General features: G+C 38.7%; 1 protein-coding gene across 4 annotated transcripts in view; it reads right to left on the reverse strand.

The window, feature by feature from the left end:
* Positions 1-3,680: 3,680 nt before the first annotated feature.
* Positions 3,681-18,315, reverse strand: part of msk (importin-7 msk) — a gene marked incomplete at its 5' end in the record, with an annotated part of 33,778 nt that continues 19,143 nt past the window's right edge. For 2 of the 4 annotated variants that reach the window (XM_045742522.2, XM_069322606.1), the window contains 9 exon segments: positions 3,681-4,770; positions 9,296-9,439; positions 12,559-12,697; positions 13,141-13,262; positions 14,457-14,525; positions 15,068-15,213; positions 16,056-16,192; positions 16,954-17,118; positions 17,973-18,116. In XM_045742522.2, the coding sequence (XP_045598478.2) occupies positions 4,706-4,770; positions 9,296-9,439; positions 12,559-12,697; positions 13,141-13,262; positions 14,457-14,525; positions 15,068-15,213; positions 16,056-16,192; positions 16,954-17,118; positions 17,973-18,116 (1,131 nt within the window). 4 annotated transcript variants of the gene reach the window in all.

Here is an 18,315-nt window from a genome sequence, read left to right on the forward strand (position 1 = left end):
TCCCAGCATGTGTAAAAAAATATTGCCGGAACAAAGATGAACAACATGCAATTAAAAAAGTTCCTGTAATTAGTGCCGGACCAACGGGGATGGTTGTAGTGGATATGTACTCTTTAGCCATGCGGACCGCTCCAAGCAGCTATGTGTTGGACCCAATTATCCAAAGTTAAAGCCTGGCCCCAGACCGGCCTTGAGGTATAGAACTACTCCCGGAATTCTCTCAAGGTCAAAAGCAATACAAAATACTTTGCAGAATTTCACTATATCTTTCAGCTTTAAAGAAATATATTCATTAAGTTCAAATTTCTTGCAACTGTTGTCATTCTAGTAACGTCCACACCCACATTTCAAATAATTCACAAACCAATAATATACTTTTGTCTGAAAGGAATCGCCCATTCAGCAAACTCAATCTACTTATCATGGCTGGCCATATATAGCAGTCTAAATCAAACAAATTCGTCATGAGAAACATTTAGCTAATAATTTGGAATCTATATATTTAGGAAAAAAATGTAGTTTATCTTTCGTGGGGTGAGACAGATATTGGCAAAATACATATAAAAATTAGGACAAGGCAATCTAAATTATTTTAACTAACCATACCATGAGATTACACAAATTTAAATACCTTCAATATACTACACATTCTGGGGTTATGCCAGATTACAATCACAAAACACAGCTAATGAAACAGTTCTAACTTGAGTAAGCTGTGCGAGGAGTTTCTTCACAACTACAAATATCCAGCAAAGGGGCAGTCTTCCTGCCCACCACCTTCATCCCATAGCCCTACTACTCCATTATATACATCACTCATTTCTAAGTTCATGTCAACAATTGTTTATATTGTTAGTGGGGAAAACAAATATATATATATTTATACAATTGCAAAAAACATCTCTGCCAGTTGAGCTTTTTAACTTTAAACTTAAGATTTCAAAAGAGACCAAAGATTCCCTAACACTGGAGGATAAACAAAATACAAAATTAACTTTCGCTTTTAATTTTATTAAAGCAACATGACTGATTCTTACAGTGTCTGCAACAAGACCATGAAAAAAAAATTACAATGAGATGGTGGAGGTGCCAATGACGATGATCATTACAAGATGAAATAAAGACATCAAGAGTGTGGCGACAGTAACAAAATCATATAATCGTTAAGGTCGCCACATAATGGTAGATATGACAAGTAAGCAAGCGACAATGATGAGTGGTCAATATCCTACGAGTGGAGAATAACAAAATAAATAATGCGACCCGTAGCAGCGCTAATATAGTCGCGTGTCCATGAGGGCTGCCACGCCCCGCCATGATGGCTAGTCATCTCTCTGCTTTCAGTACACACACACACTATCTCCCTACAATCACACACATGCATCTATGGTACATGCATTACAGGGATCTTAAAACAAAGGCTGAATGCAATTCTGCAAATGCCAACTTTTTAAAGAGGTAGGGACTAATTTTTCCACAGTTAGACCAAGAGAAAATGTGTTAAAACTTAAGAATGCCCATTTACTACTTGTAATAAGAGCAAAGTTTAGATACAAAACTGTTGTTCTCATACAGTGAAAAAAAAAAGAGATAATTCAAAGAACCACACAGGTGAATATTTATTTTTTTTTTTTACAAAGATCCACAGACATACCTATTATATAATAATGAATGGTAGCAATCTATGATGATGAAGGCCTATGTATGTACATGATATACGTTAATGATCCCCGTGTAACCCTAATGTGCTGGAAGTACTGAGCATCGAAGACCAACCAAACGAGGCAGGGACGTCACTGACCCATAGCAACAGCTAATGGAGGTCAATGCGGCGACTAGCAACGCTAGTTGTCTCCGCAGGGGTGGCGTCTTGTATAAAAATATAAATCTCTCTTTCTACTTACAATAACCATTGTATTTACAAGGCCCATAGCTGAAGCTACTGCAGGCCAAGGCCACTGTGACACTTCCAAATGGGAATGTGCACTGGACAGTATGACAATGCTACAACACCAACACACTGGGCAGTGTGACAAAACCACATGAGCAACATAAACAGGAGAGTATGTCAACACTATATGAACAAAGCACATCGGATAGTGCAGGTATACAATACAATGAGCAAAACTTCGAACACCATGTCTGTGGGTCCAGATGGACACCTATGTGAACGTGCTGTGTGAACTGAACATACATGTAGCGTAATTAGTCTCAAATGATTTGTTGGAGCATTTCTATTGGCAAAACAACAATTGTAATAAAAGCTACACTTCATCTATGCTCATTTTCTCTTGCAAAGAACAGTTAAGAATCTCACCATTTTATAAAGTGAATGTATCTTAACTTGTGTCCAAAATATAAATTTATTAATATCTAGTTGAATACAATCCAAGAAAGATTATCACAGATGGCCTTCAAAAATATCAATAGTCGGCACAGTCTGCACAATGCAAGACTGCACAATTTATGAGCTCCTATTAAGTTACTGTACAGGACACACAAGTTGTGCCAAGATTCCCCAAAAATCACCCATGCAGACTTGAAAGGGAGGTTTTATTTTAAACTTTACCATCGCATAAACAATTATTTGAATTTACTTTTCCCTTTCAAAAGAAACACAGAACACCCTTGGTATATATATATATATATATATATATACATATACACACAAAATAAGCCATAATAAAGAAGCTCAACAAATATGGTTTCAGAGTGAGTGGACTAGATAGTGTGGAGGCAGCATACATTGTGTGCACCTCCATAGTGAAACAGGGATGATCCTTACAACAAAACAAGACCATGTAGCTGCAACACAATTTTCCTGAGCCACTTAATCACCAGGAGAAAACTGTCCAGTGGCTAATTATATTTAACAAAAAAAAAAAAAAAAAAAAAAAAAATACAAAGGCAGTTAACATTTAATATATTTGACAGACGAGGTTTTCTCCTACCTGTGCTTTATGTTAAACCAATCCATGACCAACTTTCCCACAAATATTGCAGAAACAGTGGCAAAACACACACACACATGCCTTTAAGATCAACATCTAATACATGATATTTTAACCATTCATATGAAATATACTCCAATCACTGTTGCATGAAAACTATTCTGGTTACAGAAGAATATGCTAACACCATTTCACCAGCACCGATGCAAATTCGAATATTATCAACAATATGAGGCATCCGACGGTGCATAGTAATTTTACTAGAAAAGCTCGTGTCTGGCATTCTGTTCATTTGCTCTAATCTTGCAATTACTACATTGGAAGTAAGACAATTCTACAATGCCAACATCACAGGCCAAAGGTTTATGTACAAAACTAATCAACTTTAAAACCACCAGAACTTACCATCCCCTCACACAATACCGTCAACGAAATGATAACGGGACTTGTTAACCAAGCCGTATTTAATATCTTAAAAGGCAAAGTTTGATTGCATTAAGTAACAGGTAGAGGGTGAACTGGCAGGAGCATTCTCTTGTATAAAAAAAAAAAAAAAAAAAAAAAAAAAAAAAAAAAAATATTGCACTAGAAATGGCAAAACAAAGTATATTCGTAGCAGTCTTCAACAGCACGCCAGTTACCCGTTTAATAGAAAGTCAACACTGCATCAACAGTGCAGCAGTGTCTTACCAACACTCTAGATTTAGGGAGAGAATGTTCTTTATAATGCTTAGTTCAACAAATGTTTAATAATATTGGTGATAGATGTAAAATGGCTCATACAATCACAAAAATCACAGTAATGAGTAATAGTAAAAGGTGAATATTTAAACCCAGACCTACTAAAGAGTACAATATTACACAAAAAATAAAGAAACTCATTAAGTTAGATATATCCTGGAGGGTACATAATAAAACTCAACAGATGGAGAGGATCATCTAAATCCACTCCAGGGATTATTGTGGAGAGCAGCCCGGACCACCTCGCTCCCCACCGACCTACAGAACTAACTGTATTTTTTATAGGTCTCTTCTTCTAGACTGAGCAACACCATCCACATGCTAATAGCTCGAGGCCGCATGTTGGATGGTGTGGCTCAGCTGGCCGAACACCAACATCAGATGGTGGTCAGCTCCAAGAGGCAGGGCTACTCTTTTGTACATAGATCATTCCTGTGCTCCAGTTTAGGGACAGCAGATATGGACAACAAAGCCAAGGGGAGGGGGGACAAAAATACCAGAGGATGTTCTGGGTTGTTGCATTGAGAAATGAAAACACTTTAAATCAGAGGTTATTCCTATGACCCTGTATATAACAATTTTTTAAACAACTTTTACAAAGCAGTAACCCAGGCACATCCCTGCAAGTGGTAGTGATAGAGGGGGAAATATAATCAACAATACTACTAAAAATACAGAAAAATATAAAGGAAGACAAAATTTGGATAGTGTATAAGTGATATCATTCAGGAGCTTGACAAGGGAGGGGCAGGGATTAATGGCAGGCTATTGTCAGTATTAAGGAAACATGTGCACACTTAAAGAGCTTTATACAAGACAAATTTTCATCCTATACTGCAGCACCTGCACAAGGTGGTGAGGTATGGAGTTACATCACTGAATAAAACGACATATTATGATGCATTGTCCAAATATACGACTCTTCGGTCATGCCTGCAACATATGTTTAAGGCACTAAAAAATAAAAATAAAATAAAATAAACAAACAGCTTAAGCTGTTTGGAGCACTTGCATTAAGAGCCAAAAGATCCACCGAAGTTGAAGCTTGAAGGAACTGCAGTTTGTTGAAAATTATAACCTGGAAAAAATGAAAGGAAATCTTAAGCCATCATACCAAGAAATCCTAATTTAGTAAACTCCTTTATAAATTGGAAGTATGTGTGTAAGTGATATTGTGTGAATGGGAGTCTCACTCCCAGGGTCTAACAGGGGGGGGAAAATTAAATGTGAAAACATGAAAGCCAATTAACAAGATAACATGCACAAAGAACAAAGATGATACATTCCACTCACCAGAAGTTGTAGATTAGGTCTGAATTCCCATAAAGTAATACATGGACATACTTTAAACTAGGTATGGTTCGATGGCATAAGGATGAGTGAGAAATGTATCCCAGGCTGACATATCTCACGATACAAACAGGGGGTTGGTGGCGTGGTGGTGGCAGTGATGGCAGCAACATGGTACGATAAGGATACCAACAGGGTGGTTTAATGAGTACACAATGATGTGTGTATGTGGAGTGATAGTGGTGATGGAGGTAGGGGAGGTTAAAGAGGGAGCAAGAGAGGTGCAGGGAATGTGGGAGGAAGGGAAGGGGAAGGTGGAGGTATCAGATTACCATGGGGTGTGCATCCAAGGAACTGCCAGACGTCCCCACCAAGACTGCTGCCACAGAAATTAATTATGAATAATTGTTCTGATGCTTAAGGGAAACTTATATATATACAGTATATATATACAGAAAGACTACAATATACTATTCAAAGCACAATCAAGATAATGACCTATAACCCCCCCCCCCCCATTACACATACTACATTATATATAAAATTATATATCTAAATCTTATAATTAAAAGCAAGACCTACACTAGTAGATCAAGATGGCTATGCCTGTTTTGCCCAATAGCCAGTGTTTTTTTATTAACACTACACATCTCTGCCAAAAATTGTAATATTTAATGACACTAACATATTCTGCAATAGCATTAAGCACATGACCCTGAAGTGCAAAAATAGTAAATTTGAAAAATATGTGAAGTGAAATGTGTGTGTAGTAAATGTAATGAAAAAATATATTTAGCACTTTAGCTCCTTTTAGGGCAGAGCCATAACCAAGCAGTACTCATCACTTCGAGAGGAGCACAAGTGCTGAAAACTATTTCCCGCTTCCACAGTTTATTTTTTTCAATCCGTGGTTGTGTTCTGTGACACTATAATTACAGTAATGGTAGTTAGTTATTGTTGTGTTGACCTAATTTGTTCAATTAACACTATTGCACTGTGGGCGTGTGCCCTGCAAATCTGACGTCTTGCCCCAGGCGGTGCTGGGCGAGTGTGCAACACTGAAATGTGTATACTCGTTTCAGTTTTCTCACCTTAATTCTCGTGCTATGTCGTTCGTTTTGGTATCTTTGTGTTCGCAATTAAATTCCCTGCAGGTGTATATGCATATATTGTCCAAAAGCCCGGAGTGACTCTCCTTAGCAAAGCCTAAAGTTACTCGTGAACGAGCACCAATTAGCACACCGCAACCTAACGTGTATACTCGCTCAGTTTGATAACATCAATATTTGTATTGTGCGTAGGCGCAAAACGAATATTGGCGCGTATTTTAAAGCTAGTCCCATAATAATAAGAGCAATAAATGGAATTTTAACATTTCACATTGTGCGCGATCTAAAGGCGCTCATTTTAAAACCACTCCCAGATTGATAGGATGAAATTTAAATTTTTAACAAATATTTTAAAACGTGGATGCCGTTCATGTCACCAGATTGGAAGAAAAAATTCTAGGCCAGATGGCTCCAAATAAACCAATTGCATAACATTTAATTTAATAAATTAAAAAATGTCAATTCATCAAAACCTAAAAGCAGCATAACATTGGCTTTGTGCAAATTTGAGAAGTTCTAAAGAGACTAACGGACCTATAATAAAACAGTCGAGATGCACGGGGCCGTGGCAGGATTTGAAAATGGGCATGTTCCAAGTTTTAACAATTTAAACTATTTAAGAATGGGGCGAGTGAGTCAAACTTCAGATGAACTCGTGTAGGATATAATAAAATAATAATAATAATAATAATAATAATAATAAAAAAAGAGGGGTTATTACATGTATGCTCTGAATTTGCAAGTTACTTTAAAAGATAATAAATATGCATGCATGTGTGTGCGTATGTTTATAGTAACTACTCGATAATAAGAACATCTTGGTATTCTGCTGGTTCTAACTTTGGTTTGGAGACCAGTAACGCAAGCCTCATATACCGATCTGGCAGTCATTAAAACAGTTGGCCAGTACCAAGTTCGTTTTGGCATTGGCGCAACCACACATGGCAAGCAGCCAACAACCTCGATTGTCAACGAGTCATCAACTAAATCTTTAATATTTAAAAAATTATAGTTTAATGAAGCAAATTGCAAAATGTGATTTGGTCAACATTCTTCAGCCATGTTATTGTGACATCTGCACAAGCAAATTACAATTAAGAAAATATTAGGAAATAATTTATAAAATTTGTCATTTGTAAATACCTTTTATAGTATATGAGGTTTTTTTTTGGGGGTGTGGTGGGTTGGAAGGGAAGGGGGGGGGGGGGGGGTGTGGGGGGTGGACACGTACATGCCATGTCATACGAAGTGTCCTGGTTGTTTACTGTGGCCTCATGTGGCCAGCTTCAGTTTTGAAGTACAGGTACTTATTATTTTTATTGCGATCTTCAACTTCAATTGAATTCATGAACAGTATTATAATATACTTAATACAATACAAGCACAGCAGAGGATGACAATCTTCATCAGCTTTGTAAAAATAAGTCAAATGATAAATTATTAAAACAAGTTTCCACCTGTGACCACTTGTTCCACTCATGCTAAATAGTTTGTCTTTGTCCACCCTGTCAATTCCTGAGAATTCTGTAGCTGATGATCATGTCTTCCCTAAGAGTATGTTATATCACTAACAAAAATAGTGAACACAATATTTCATCTCTGTGAGATGAAAGACTCGATCGCCACTGCCTATCATTAATTTTAAATTAAACAACTTTAAATTTTATCAATTTCTTGGAAGATGAACAGAGGTTCTTTGGAGGTTCAAGCACACAATTACTACTTACCACAAACAGAGACCATAATGCATTGTAGCTGACTCGAGGCAGTTGTGACCTTGAGCACTGCCTCTAGTGCCACATTGTGGCACTAGAGGAAATATAAGGGGAATATACAAAATTAAAGTGCCCACCTGTACCAGTAGGAGCTCCAGGATAAAACTAGTCTTACGTATTAAAGAACAGTTTGATGAATATGCAAGTATACCAGGAGAGGGTTCTGGGAGTTCTTGTACTCCCTGAGCCCAGCCTGGTCTCAGGAAACAAGAATGCAAAGAGGATTTGAAGATCAACCATGATAAAATAAATAATTGAAAGAGTGAAATATATAATTAAGAAAAGTTACCATCACCATCTGTCAGAAGTGTGGGAGGAAGAATCATTCCAGTAGTGTTGAACAGCAGGCCATAGGGGCCATATAAATTGCTGAAAATATTCAAGAGTTTTTTTTAGGGAAATAATGGAATAGAAGTTTTGTGTCAGGGGTAGGATCAAATTGATAGCCAAAATAATAAACATGGTTACCAACATGGATGAATACAATACAAAAAGATCGATTTTGTTGGCTTTAGTGAAGAAAATAATACAAGTGGTTTTCAAAACAGGCTGGCAGAGAGTATTGTAAGATTTCATTAAGAAATCATCGTAAATTTAACCGTCGGGCTCTGCGCTTCTTATTTCCTAACAACCCTGTGGTGAACAGGGAAAATTACCTTTCGAGGTTATCTTGAGATGATTTTAGGGCTTAGCATCCCTGCAGCCTGGTCCTCGACCAGACCTCCTTTTTGTTACACACCCCCAGGAAGCAGTCTAACTCCCAGGTACCTATATTTACTGCTAGATAAAATTAGCATCAGGGTGAAAGAAACTCTGCCCATTTGTTTCCGCCTTCACCAGGGATCGAACCCGGAACCTCATGACCGCGAATCCGAAGCGCTGTCCACGCAGCTGTTAGGTGCCCTAGAAAGCTGATGAAATTGTACATAAAAGCAACCAAGTGAACTCACTAGACGAAAGGTATGTGATGGGCAGAGGGAATCATGTTCCTGAAAATTGTGTATACCTAGAGAGAAAAATACTGAAGTGACAATGGGGGGGGCCCTATCTTCCAGTCACTGATAGGTAAGACCCCCCCTCCCACACACAATTTAAAACCTGGTAAAGTATGCCTGTGATGAAGTTTGCCATTAATAGGAACTTTACCCTATTTTCTGTGTCCTTCAGATTAGTAGTGTATTTTTAGATAACATGCCGTTTCCCAAGAACTTAACTTGCATTATAGTTGGGGTCCACTCTATTGTACTGGTATATTCTAGAGGAATATTTGTACAAACTGTATAACCTAAGATAAAAGGAATTTTTGTACAATACATAATAAAAAGATGGAACACCAAAAAATGTGGACAGAAATGGAAGTCGGCACCTGCTGGGCATCAGGTTTGCATATTAAGAGAAAACAAGAACATTTAAAGTCATATACACTTGCCTCCACTTTGCTGAATCTTCTTGCTCTGAGCTGCAGCATGCCTCTGGTCTGCTAGTGTTGCCACTTCCAGCATTATTTTCCGCTGATCTGCATTAAGACTTCCTGTCAATGCTTGATACCATACTGGGGCAGTGCTCTCTAGACCTGATGAAAAATTGGTATTTACACTAAGATAATATGACAAAGCACACTATGATACTTAAGTCTTCTTCCCATTGTCTGAAAATATTATTTTAAAGACCCAAAAATATCTTCAATTAAATCAGTATAGTTTTATCAATATAATATTTATTTGCAAATGCTTAGAAGCCTCCAGCTTTCAATTTTTCCCACTAATTATCTCCTAAGTTCTAAATTACTAGCCATCCTTATCTTTACAGAAGTGACCAGTGGCCTATGAGCAACATACTCAAAACACACACAACTTGTGAATCTAACCAACATTTGAAGTATCTTAAACATTCACCAAAGTAGATATGATAAAAATGGAATTAGGCAGACTTATCAAATCAGAGGGCTAACATACTTCGATACACTCACGTCGTTAAATAAGAACAGTGCAATGAGTAAAATTAACATACTCCTCATAAACTGATATGTAAGCAAGTAATTATCAATAGAAGGCACCAAACCGGGAAGGCTATGTAGCACCATCAAATGTGCGGGATAATCAGAGGGCGCTAAATATTAACAAGGATGCCAATACGAGAACAGAAACACACAAGGCGAACGATATCAAAAGTATCTGAGTCGCCAAGAATTCTATCGAGGGACAAGTGACTGCGGGGGACGGTCGGAAAACAAGACACACGCTCATCCTAGATGTCAGAACATTCAACAAGGATATGCACGACCATAAGAGGAACAATGCAATTTGGACAATAAGGAGCAGGGCGGCGCTCCATCAAGTGACCGTGAGTCAAACGGGTATAGCCAATACGTAATCTAGCCAGAGCCGTTTCCCAATGCCAGTTAGGGTGGCAGGAGGAAGGCCACTGGGACACACGACTCTTTAAGAGTACGCAGTTTGTTACCAATAAAAGAAGACCAACAACTCTGCCAGCGGGCAAAGATGGAGGCATGAATAACTGGGTAAAAATCGGAATAAGGAATACCTTCACGTGAGATGGGACAAGTGCGGATAGCGTCATTAGCGGCAGCATCCACACGCTCATTTAAAGACGCCAACATGGCTGGGAACCCAGCAAAACTCAACCGACTTAAATTTACTGGAGATAAGAAACAGCCAATGTTGAATCTCGATGACCACCGGGTGGACTGGATTAAAGGACCCTAAAGCCATGAGGGCACTACGAGAGTCAACTACCACCACGAAGGAGGACTGACACCGGGAAAGCAGGAGACGATGAGCATAGAGAATAGCATAAAGTTCTGCTGTGAAGATGCTAGTCTCCAGAGGAAGGCGACACATATAAGTGTGGCTAGGAAAAACAACAGAGTAGCCCACACCGTCAGCAGACTTAGACCCATCGGTGAAGATGGGAACAGAGTGGGAGTGAGAAGAAAAGTGCTCAAGGAAGAGGCGTTTCAGAACTGTAGGAGGGGTAGAAGCTTTAGTAATGCCGGTCAGAGAAGTACAAAATTTGGGAAGGGGGACCCTCCACGGGGTAGGGATGGAACAATACGAGGAGAAACATTGGTAATATGAAGCGAAAGAGAATCTTGTAAGCGAGTCAAACAGACAGAAAGAGGGAGGTGAAGAGGAACATGAACTACACGAGGGGTAAAAGTCAAAGCACGATACAAGCGAGAGTGAGGAAGTTGGAAGGATCGCGAAACATAACGAAGACTGTAGCGATCACGGCGGTCCTGGAGAGACAAGAAGCCAGTGTCAGTGTACAAGCTGAGGGCAGGAGTTGAACGAAAAGCACCAGAGCCGAGGCGCAACCCAATATGGTGCAACGGAACAAGACGGTGAAGAGTAGAAGGAGAAGCAGAAGAGTATGCAGGGCAACCATAATCAAGTTTAGACAGGACGAGGGAGGAATGCAAATAGAGGAGCGCTATCCGCTCCCCAAGAAGTATGGAACAAAACCTTAAGTAGGTTAAGGGCCTTAGAGCATTCAACACGGAGGTAAGAGATATGGGGCAACCAAGACAAACGAGTGTCAAAGAATAACCCCAAGCGCTTCGCGGAATCATTGTATTCAAGGGGACGACCATAAAGTTACAGGGACGAAAAACGACTCGCTTCCGAGTAAAAGTCAAGGCACAAGTCTTAGTAGTAGAGAACTTGAAGCTATGATTGGTGGCGCAAGATGACACGGCATCAATCGCAAGTTGAAGCCGCCGTTGAAGGAGAGGTGAATCATCACCCTAACAGCAAAGAGTAAGATTGTCAACATAAAGAGCGAAGATGCCAGTAGGAAGGGAGGAAAGAAGACCATTGAGGGCAACCAGAAAAATAGTACTCAGAACACTACCTTGGGGTACAACTTCATACTGCCGAAAAGAGGCAGAGAGTGGTACCAAGTCTGACCTGAAAGGTACGACGAGAGAGAGAAAGCTTTGAAGGAAGAGAGGGAGATTACCACGAAGGCCAAAAGAACAAAGTTGGGACAGAATATGGTATCTCCAAGTCGTGTCATAAGCCTTTTCCAGGTCAAAAAGGACAGCAACAACGGAGGTCTTCACAGCAAAAGCAGTACGAATATAGACCTCCAAGTTCACCAGGACATCTGTTGTGCTGTGGCACTTGTGAAAACCAAACTGAGAAGGAGAGGTGGTGATGGTGTTCCAAGAACCACATCAGGCAGACATTTACCATACGCTCAAAGAGCTTGCAGACACAACTTGTGAGAGCAAAAGTGAGAAAATCAAGCAGTGAACCACAACAAGGACCTAGTGGTATGCAAGCAAAACATGCCAGAGTGCACTCCAGAAAAATCTTCACTGCCTGACATTATAATGGAAGGGGACTCCCCTTCCAAACAGTAACACCTCTCCTCTTCTCCACCAACTCACCACCTTCCATATGCCAACAGGAGTCAACAGCAAGGGTAAGTAATAACTTAAACATACTTTGGTAGTGTAGATTTGGGTGAAATAGATATAAAATTTACTTTGAAGTGAAGTTTTTGGGGAGCCAGGAATGGATTGATTCATTTCCCATTATTTCTTATGGGGAAATTCGCTTCGGTTTACGAACAGTCTCCAGGAACGGATTAAATTCTTAAACCGAAGTACCCCTGTATATACAATATCGAGGAGAAAACTATGCTTAAGAATGGATGTCAACTAACTCTGCATGACTTCTTTGAAAACCCAGTATTCATCTATTTCACAGTCATCTTTGTCCAATGGAGTTGTGAAGGATTCTAATGCAGTTTCATCCATTTCTTCATCCAGACCTTCCTCATCATCATCATCGTCGTCATCATCCTGAATCAAATTAACCAAAATTATTGCTATGAATTTCCTAAATGAAAAGTGAGCAACCATAACAGAAGATTCACATATTTAATATGAAAATATTAAGAACATTTAAAATGGGTATAATACCAAAAACTAGTGTAAAATTTAGAGGAACTTTTATGTAAGTATATAATTATAGAGGCTTTGAAGGTATTTTCTATGAGTCTGGTCTACTTAATTTTATATTAACACTAACTTAATAATCCTTACAGTTTTTCATTTGCAATAGGTTTACTGATTTTTAGCCTTAATTTTAAAGCATTTTTTTCCCTAGGGATATACCTACACATACCCAAAGACACTGGCTACTCACTGTGTTACTCAAGCCAGTAATAGTGAAGCTGATCTACTATATAGTGACATAATATATGTGGGGAGGGGGGAAGGGATGCTTCTAATGTAAGACAAACCTGTATGCAAGTATTTATGGTAAACTGTGCTGTAGCTGAAGCCTTGTTTACTTTCTCTTCCAACTTTTCCAAATACTCATCACCATTATCATCCAATTCATCTTCATCACTCTCTAGCACTTCTGCAAACAAGATATTCAAAATGTCAAGAACATCAGTAATTCAACAAATCCTCCATCACAAGCAATGAATGAAATGTTGACTTATTAGCCAGTATATGACTTGTACAGCACACAACCGACAAGATCAATCTTCAATCTGTAAAACACTTTCCTCAATAAATTTTATGATATATAATCGGTCTATGGAAGGTTAGGAAAGGCGTTTTGGTTACGCTGATTTAAGGAGTTCACAATACACATTTTGAGTCATTTTCAAACATGGACAGTGATGTCTGTAGATTTTAATCAGTATTTGGACTTGTGTTGCAAACCTCAGTCCTTTGTTTTGATATTGAGCCACAATAATTTTCTACAACTTCTCGAGCCTGAACTCAATACAACGGAATCTTTTGAAGTCTTTAGCATCATCATCATCATCCATAATTCTTATCTTTCTTTAATCTTAGTGAGTTTATTTACCAACCAACTCTTATATACAGTATAACAAATGTTTCAACTGAACATCCACCAGCCCTGGTTCACAAGTAAGTAATTTTCAAAAGATGGCACCAAACCGAGAAGGCTATGTAGCACCATCAAATGTGCAGAGTAATCAGAGGGCGCTAAATATCACCAAGGATTCCAATACAAGAACAGAAACGCATAAGGCGAACGATATCAAAAGTATCCGATTCACCAAGAATTCTATCGAGGGACAAGCGACTGCAGGGGACGGTCGGAAAACAAGACACGCTCCCTGGCTCACAAATTCAAGCCTCACCCTGCACCTAATTTGAATATGCAATAGTAAACAAAGATTATTTTTAAATAAGTCAAGTACAAAGTTATTTGAAAAATCATGGACACATTTACCATCTGACAAGTGTCAGATGTTAGTAAAGTGCATGTTAAGTGTATCTTGAAAGGTTGTGTGTTCAATATAACCCTAGTGAAGAGGTACATTATTGTAACTAAAAAGGCACTGATCACCATCTGGTGGGTGTCAAATAACTCTGTTCCTAGTGCTTGTGGCCATAAGAGCATGTAGCCCGTGCTTACATAGCCTTCCTTTAGGAGCTCCATCATACCAAAGTTAGTCCAATCCATTCATGCTCAAATACATAAATGACAATCTTTCACATTATCAATATTACCTAAAAAATTAATAAGCAATAAACAAAGAGAGAGGTAAGGAGGTTTAAAAGACTATCTCACCATGTTCAATATCTTCATCGTCATCATCATCATCGTCGTCGTCATCGTCATCCTCTTCACTGGCTTTTGCTGCAATTGTAAAAGTATTAGTTAAAGTGTTTTTGCTTCAATATATTCAATATGCAGTAACACATTGTATTCACTAAACCTACTTTACCAAAATAATTAGCATGAATATGGTGAAACCAAGACCTTTTAACCCTTGTGAATTTTAACTCAGAGCTAAGTAGAGCCTTTCTGTTCCAGACAATGGGAGTTAAACACTGGTGCGAAGTTCCAGGAGCAAACTGGTCATGATGTACAAAATACTGTACCAAAAACCATAATGCAGACAAGCTAGATAATTTTAACCGAGAAGTAGAACTAGAGGTTATGTGAAAACTTTAAAACAAACAAGCCACAGGAATTCAAGTTGCTATTCCTTCAGAATACTAGTGAACACAGACTGAATTGAAGAGGTAGTCAATGTCAATAATTCCATTCATAACTTTTTAAAGTAAATATGGCAAGTACGGGAGGGAAGGAGGGGTGGCGGCGGCTCCCCCACAAAATTATAATCCCTAAAAACAAGCACACTGTTAGACAAGAACCAAAGCAAATTTCAAAGTTACCTGCATAAGCTCTTTTTAAACCCTGGAACAGCAAGAGCATAGCTGGAAGAATTTCCTTATGGCACTCCTGTAGAACTCCCAAGCGTTCTGGCCCTAGTTGAAGCAATGTGCACATTCCCAAGACACAGATCTTACGGTCGTGAAGTCTGTAGAATGTTTATCAGTAAATAATGCAGCTTTTCCAATTTTCATAATTCAAACAATATTACATTAAATGAGGTGGTGCAAAGCATTTATTTTATTCTAACCAAAGGCAATATCATTCATAAATGGGGGGGTGAAATATTTGTGTTGTGTTCTACATACTATAGTTATTCGTACACTTTGAACAGGTGTAAAATTATAAGAGGCAGTTACCAGAGGATTCTCCAAGAACCACTAATCCTGCTTTATTATTCAGCTCAATATAATGCCTCAGTCTTAGAAAGGGAATGTCAATTCTCGTAACTATTAAAACAATTTGGAACAAAATTAATAGCAGTGCTAATTTAAAAATAATGAAAGGCCGTTTTTGAAATGCCTTCGCAGTTTTGAAAGTTTACGTAGCACAGGCTAAAATATCAGCAAGTATACTTTCTGGGGACAAATAAAATTAGCCCCTCCTTTATATCCATACATGTATTTAAAATATAGATATTACAGAGGGGGTAGATAGGTCAGACAAGCTTATTATATGAATGTGTTTACTTATCAGTGACTTTGGTGAATAAGAACTAGCTCTATCCTAACCTACAATCATGTGTGGTCTGCCTGGGCTCTGGCCTCGACCCACTGCTCAATTTTAATTAACCCTGCCAAAGGAAGCAAACTTTTACTTGCCTAGTTATACTTGTGGGGGATGAGCTATGGCTTTTTGGTCCTGCCTCTTGACCACTTAACCAACTGCTGTACAGGTTACAGAGCCTACTGGGCTCATCAAAACCAAATAAGCAAGCCTTGTAGCATGCTGGGTGCAGCCAGCTACTAAACCAATCTTACTCAGACTTACCCAAGGAAACAGTCTGTATCATGAATCCACTGCTTGATGAAGTGCGACGTAAGAGTTATTGTTGTGTTGGGTAACATTGTAGATTCTAGAACTTGTAGGAGTGGGTCTGGGGCAGTATACAGTGTTGCTATTACTACCTGCAACAAACACTTAACTGTGATAAGCCTGAATTACACACAAAAATACAGCATATCTGTAAATTGCCATAATTTGGGAAAAATCAATATTTTTAACTTTTCCTTTGAACAATACAGGAAACTTACAAATTCCAAGCCATTGCATTTTGGGTCAAATTTATCAGCCCTTCACTTTTTTTTGTTTTTTGTTTTGTTTTTAACTGCCAGGAAAATCCTTTATACTTGTTAAGTTATAGAATGAGATTACAGGAAAAATCATGGAAAACAATATTAGTTGTCTTTGGGTCTTGCAAGATGAGAAAATTTGTTGCTGTCAAAACTAGGTGATGCGGCTTCACTCCCCAAAGTCATGCGAGTGCCACTCTCTTACTGTGTATCGTCCATAGGAACTTTCAGGGAGGCCCTGCTGTTGTCACTATTACTAATATTCAATAATCCATGAATATTTTAGTTGCTAAGCTCAAACAGCAGTGTAGGAAGTCCCCGACATTAAGAGATTGATGAATTTATCATAATGGCCACACACTTTACAGAGCCCTGTCAACTGCACTTGGCAAACCTACCTTAGCCAATTTTTTCAGTAACCCAGATATGAAAGCAATCAAGGACACTATCATACCCGACCTAACTTTAGAAACTCAAAATGTGCTGAAGCCACTACAAGTGTTAATGGCCACAGCATGTCGTGACTGAAGATAAGCCACCAACACCGAACATTTTTAAAAGCCAAACAAACCTATCGTGCAAATAAACAAACTTGCCTGCAATAGCATTGTGCGCAACTCTGTAGTTTTGACTTCTCGCAGCAGTCGCTCTACTACCAGTTGAATTATTGACCCCAAACACTGGTTGATGCGACCCTGGCACTGCAGAACCACCACCTCAAGCAGCTTGGCAGCATGGCATTCATCATCCTCCGAACAGTCCTGAAAAATAAAGTATTGCATAACCAAAATCTTCACAAGTAATATTTTCCCAGTGAGGGAACATGATTTCACAGAAATAAACAAGGATGTCATTTTTAAAAGTCCAGTATAGGGTCATTCTATGACAGGGCCCAACATCAAATCCCATTGAATTTTTCTCCAAGTTGTGTTGGTCTCAAAAACCAAAAATTAAAATTTCACATCAATCTGACATTTGGTTAACACTTTGGCACATTGGGCGAGAGAATGCCACCCCACCCCACGGTGCACCACTAGCATTCCACAGGAGCGTGCGGTAATACTGAAAAGTGTATACTCTTTTCAACTTTGTCATCTCAATTCTCATCCTAGGTTTTTCAATTTGGTATCAATGTGTTCCCAATAGAATTCTCTACAGGACTAAAAGCATATAAAGTCCAAAAGCCCGGTATACCATCTGCAACAGAGAAAGTGAGAGCGTGTTACCCGGGAGCGTGCAAGAGCAATAAAATGTGTCCTTGCTTGCCTTATTTTATTTGTCTGTCCCTTCCTCTTTCTATTACACAATTTGATAATAGTCCAAGACGGACCGAAACATCGCTATGTCTGCATTTTCTGATGTGCGGTTTGGTCATATTTTCAGCCACGTTATTGACTCATCGTCTACATGCATACCAACTCACAGGAAAATTGAAAGCTAATTTCATTGGGGAGGAGGGGGGGGGGGGCCATGTCATAAAACAGCCCTATATTAAAGTATGCTTTGTGTTATCCATAACAAACAACACCAGGCTGACTGCAGAATAAATTATATATCACTGGCATTCAACCAACATTCAACATATTGACATATAAAAATGTCATGTTATACAAACCTGCGTTAGTATGGTCTTGCACATTTCATATACTGCCAAAAGATGAGCCTCGTTGCTTAAAAATGCATCCGGGTCAACAGTTACGTAATTATGCAGGGCTGGCATCATCTCCGTGAAGTAGTCAAAGCCATCGTTCCGGAACATCTGCATGATAAGAGAATTTACAAAACCTATTTGAAAAAGTTGGATATACAAAAAAAAAAAAAAAAAAAAAAGATACTGCAAGAGCTCAAGCGATGGAATAATTAGCAAAGTGTTTAAAATAGACAAGAGTAAATGGAAATAAATCATTCCAGTGAACTAAGTAAATCGTACACTGGTTGGCCGAGGCCACCCACAGAAC

The sequence above is a fragment of the Procambarus clarkii genome, chromosome 11 (assembly GCF_040958095.1).
Source record: "Procambarus clarkii isolate CNS0578487 chromosome 11, FALCON_Pclarkii_2.0, whole genome shotgun sequence".
Lineage (NCBI taxonomy): Eukaryota > Metazoa > Arthropoda > Malacostraca > Decapoda > Cambaridae > Procambarus > Procambarus clarkii.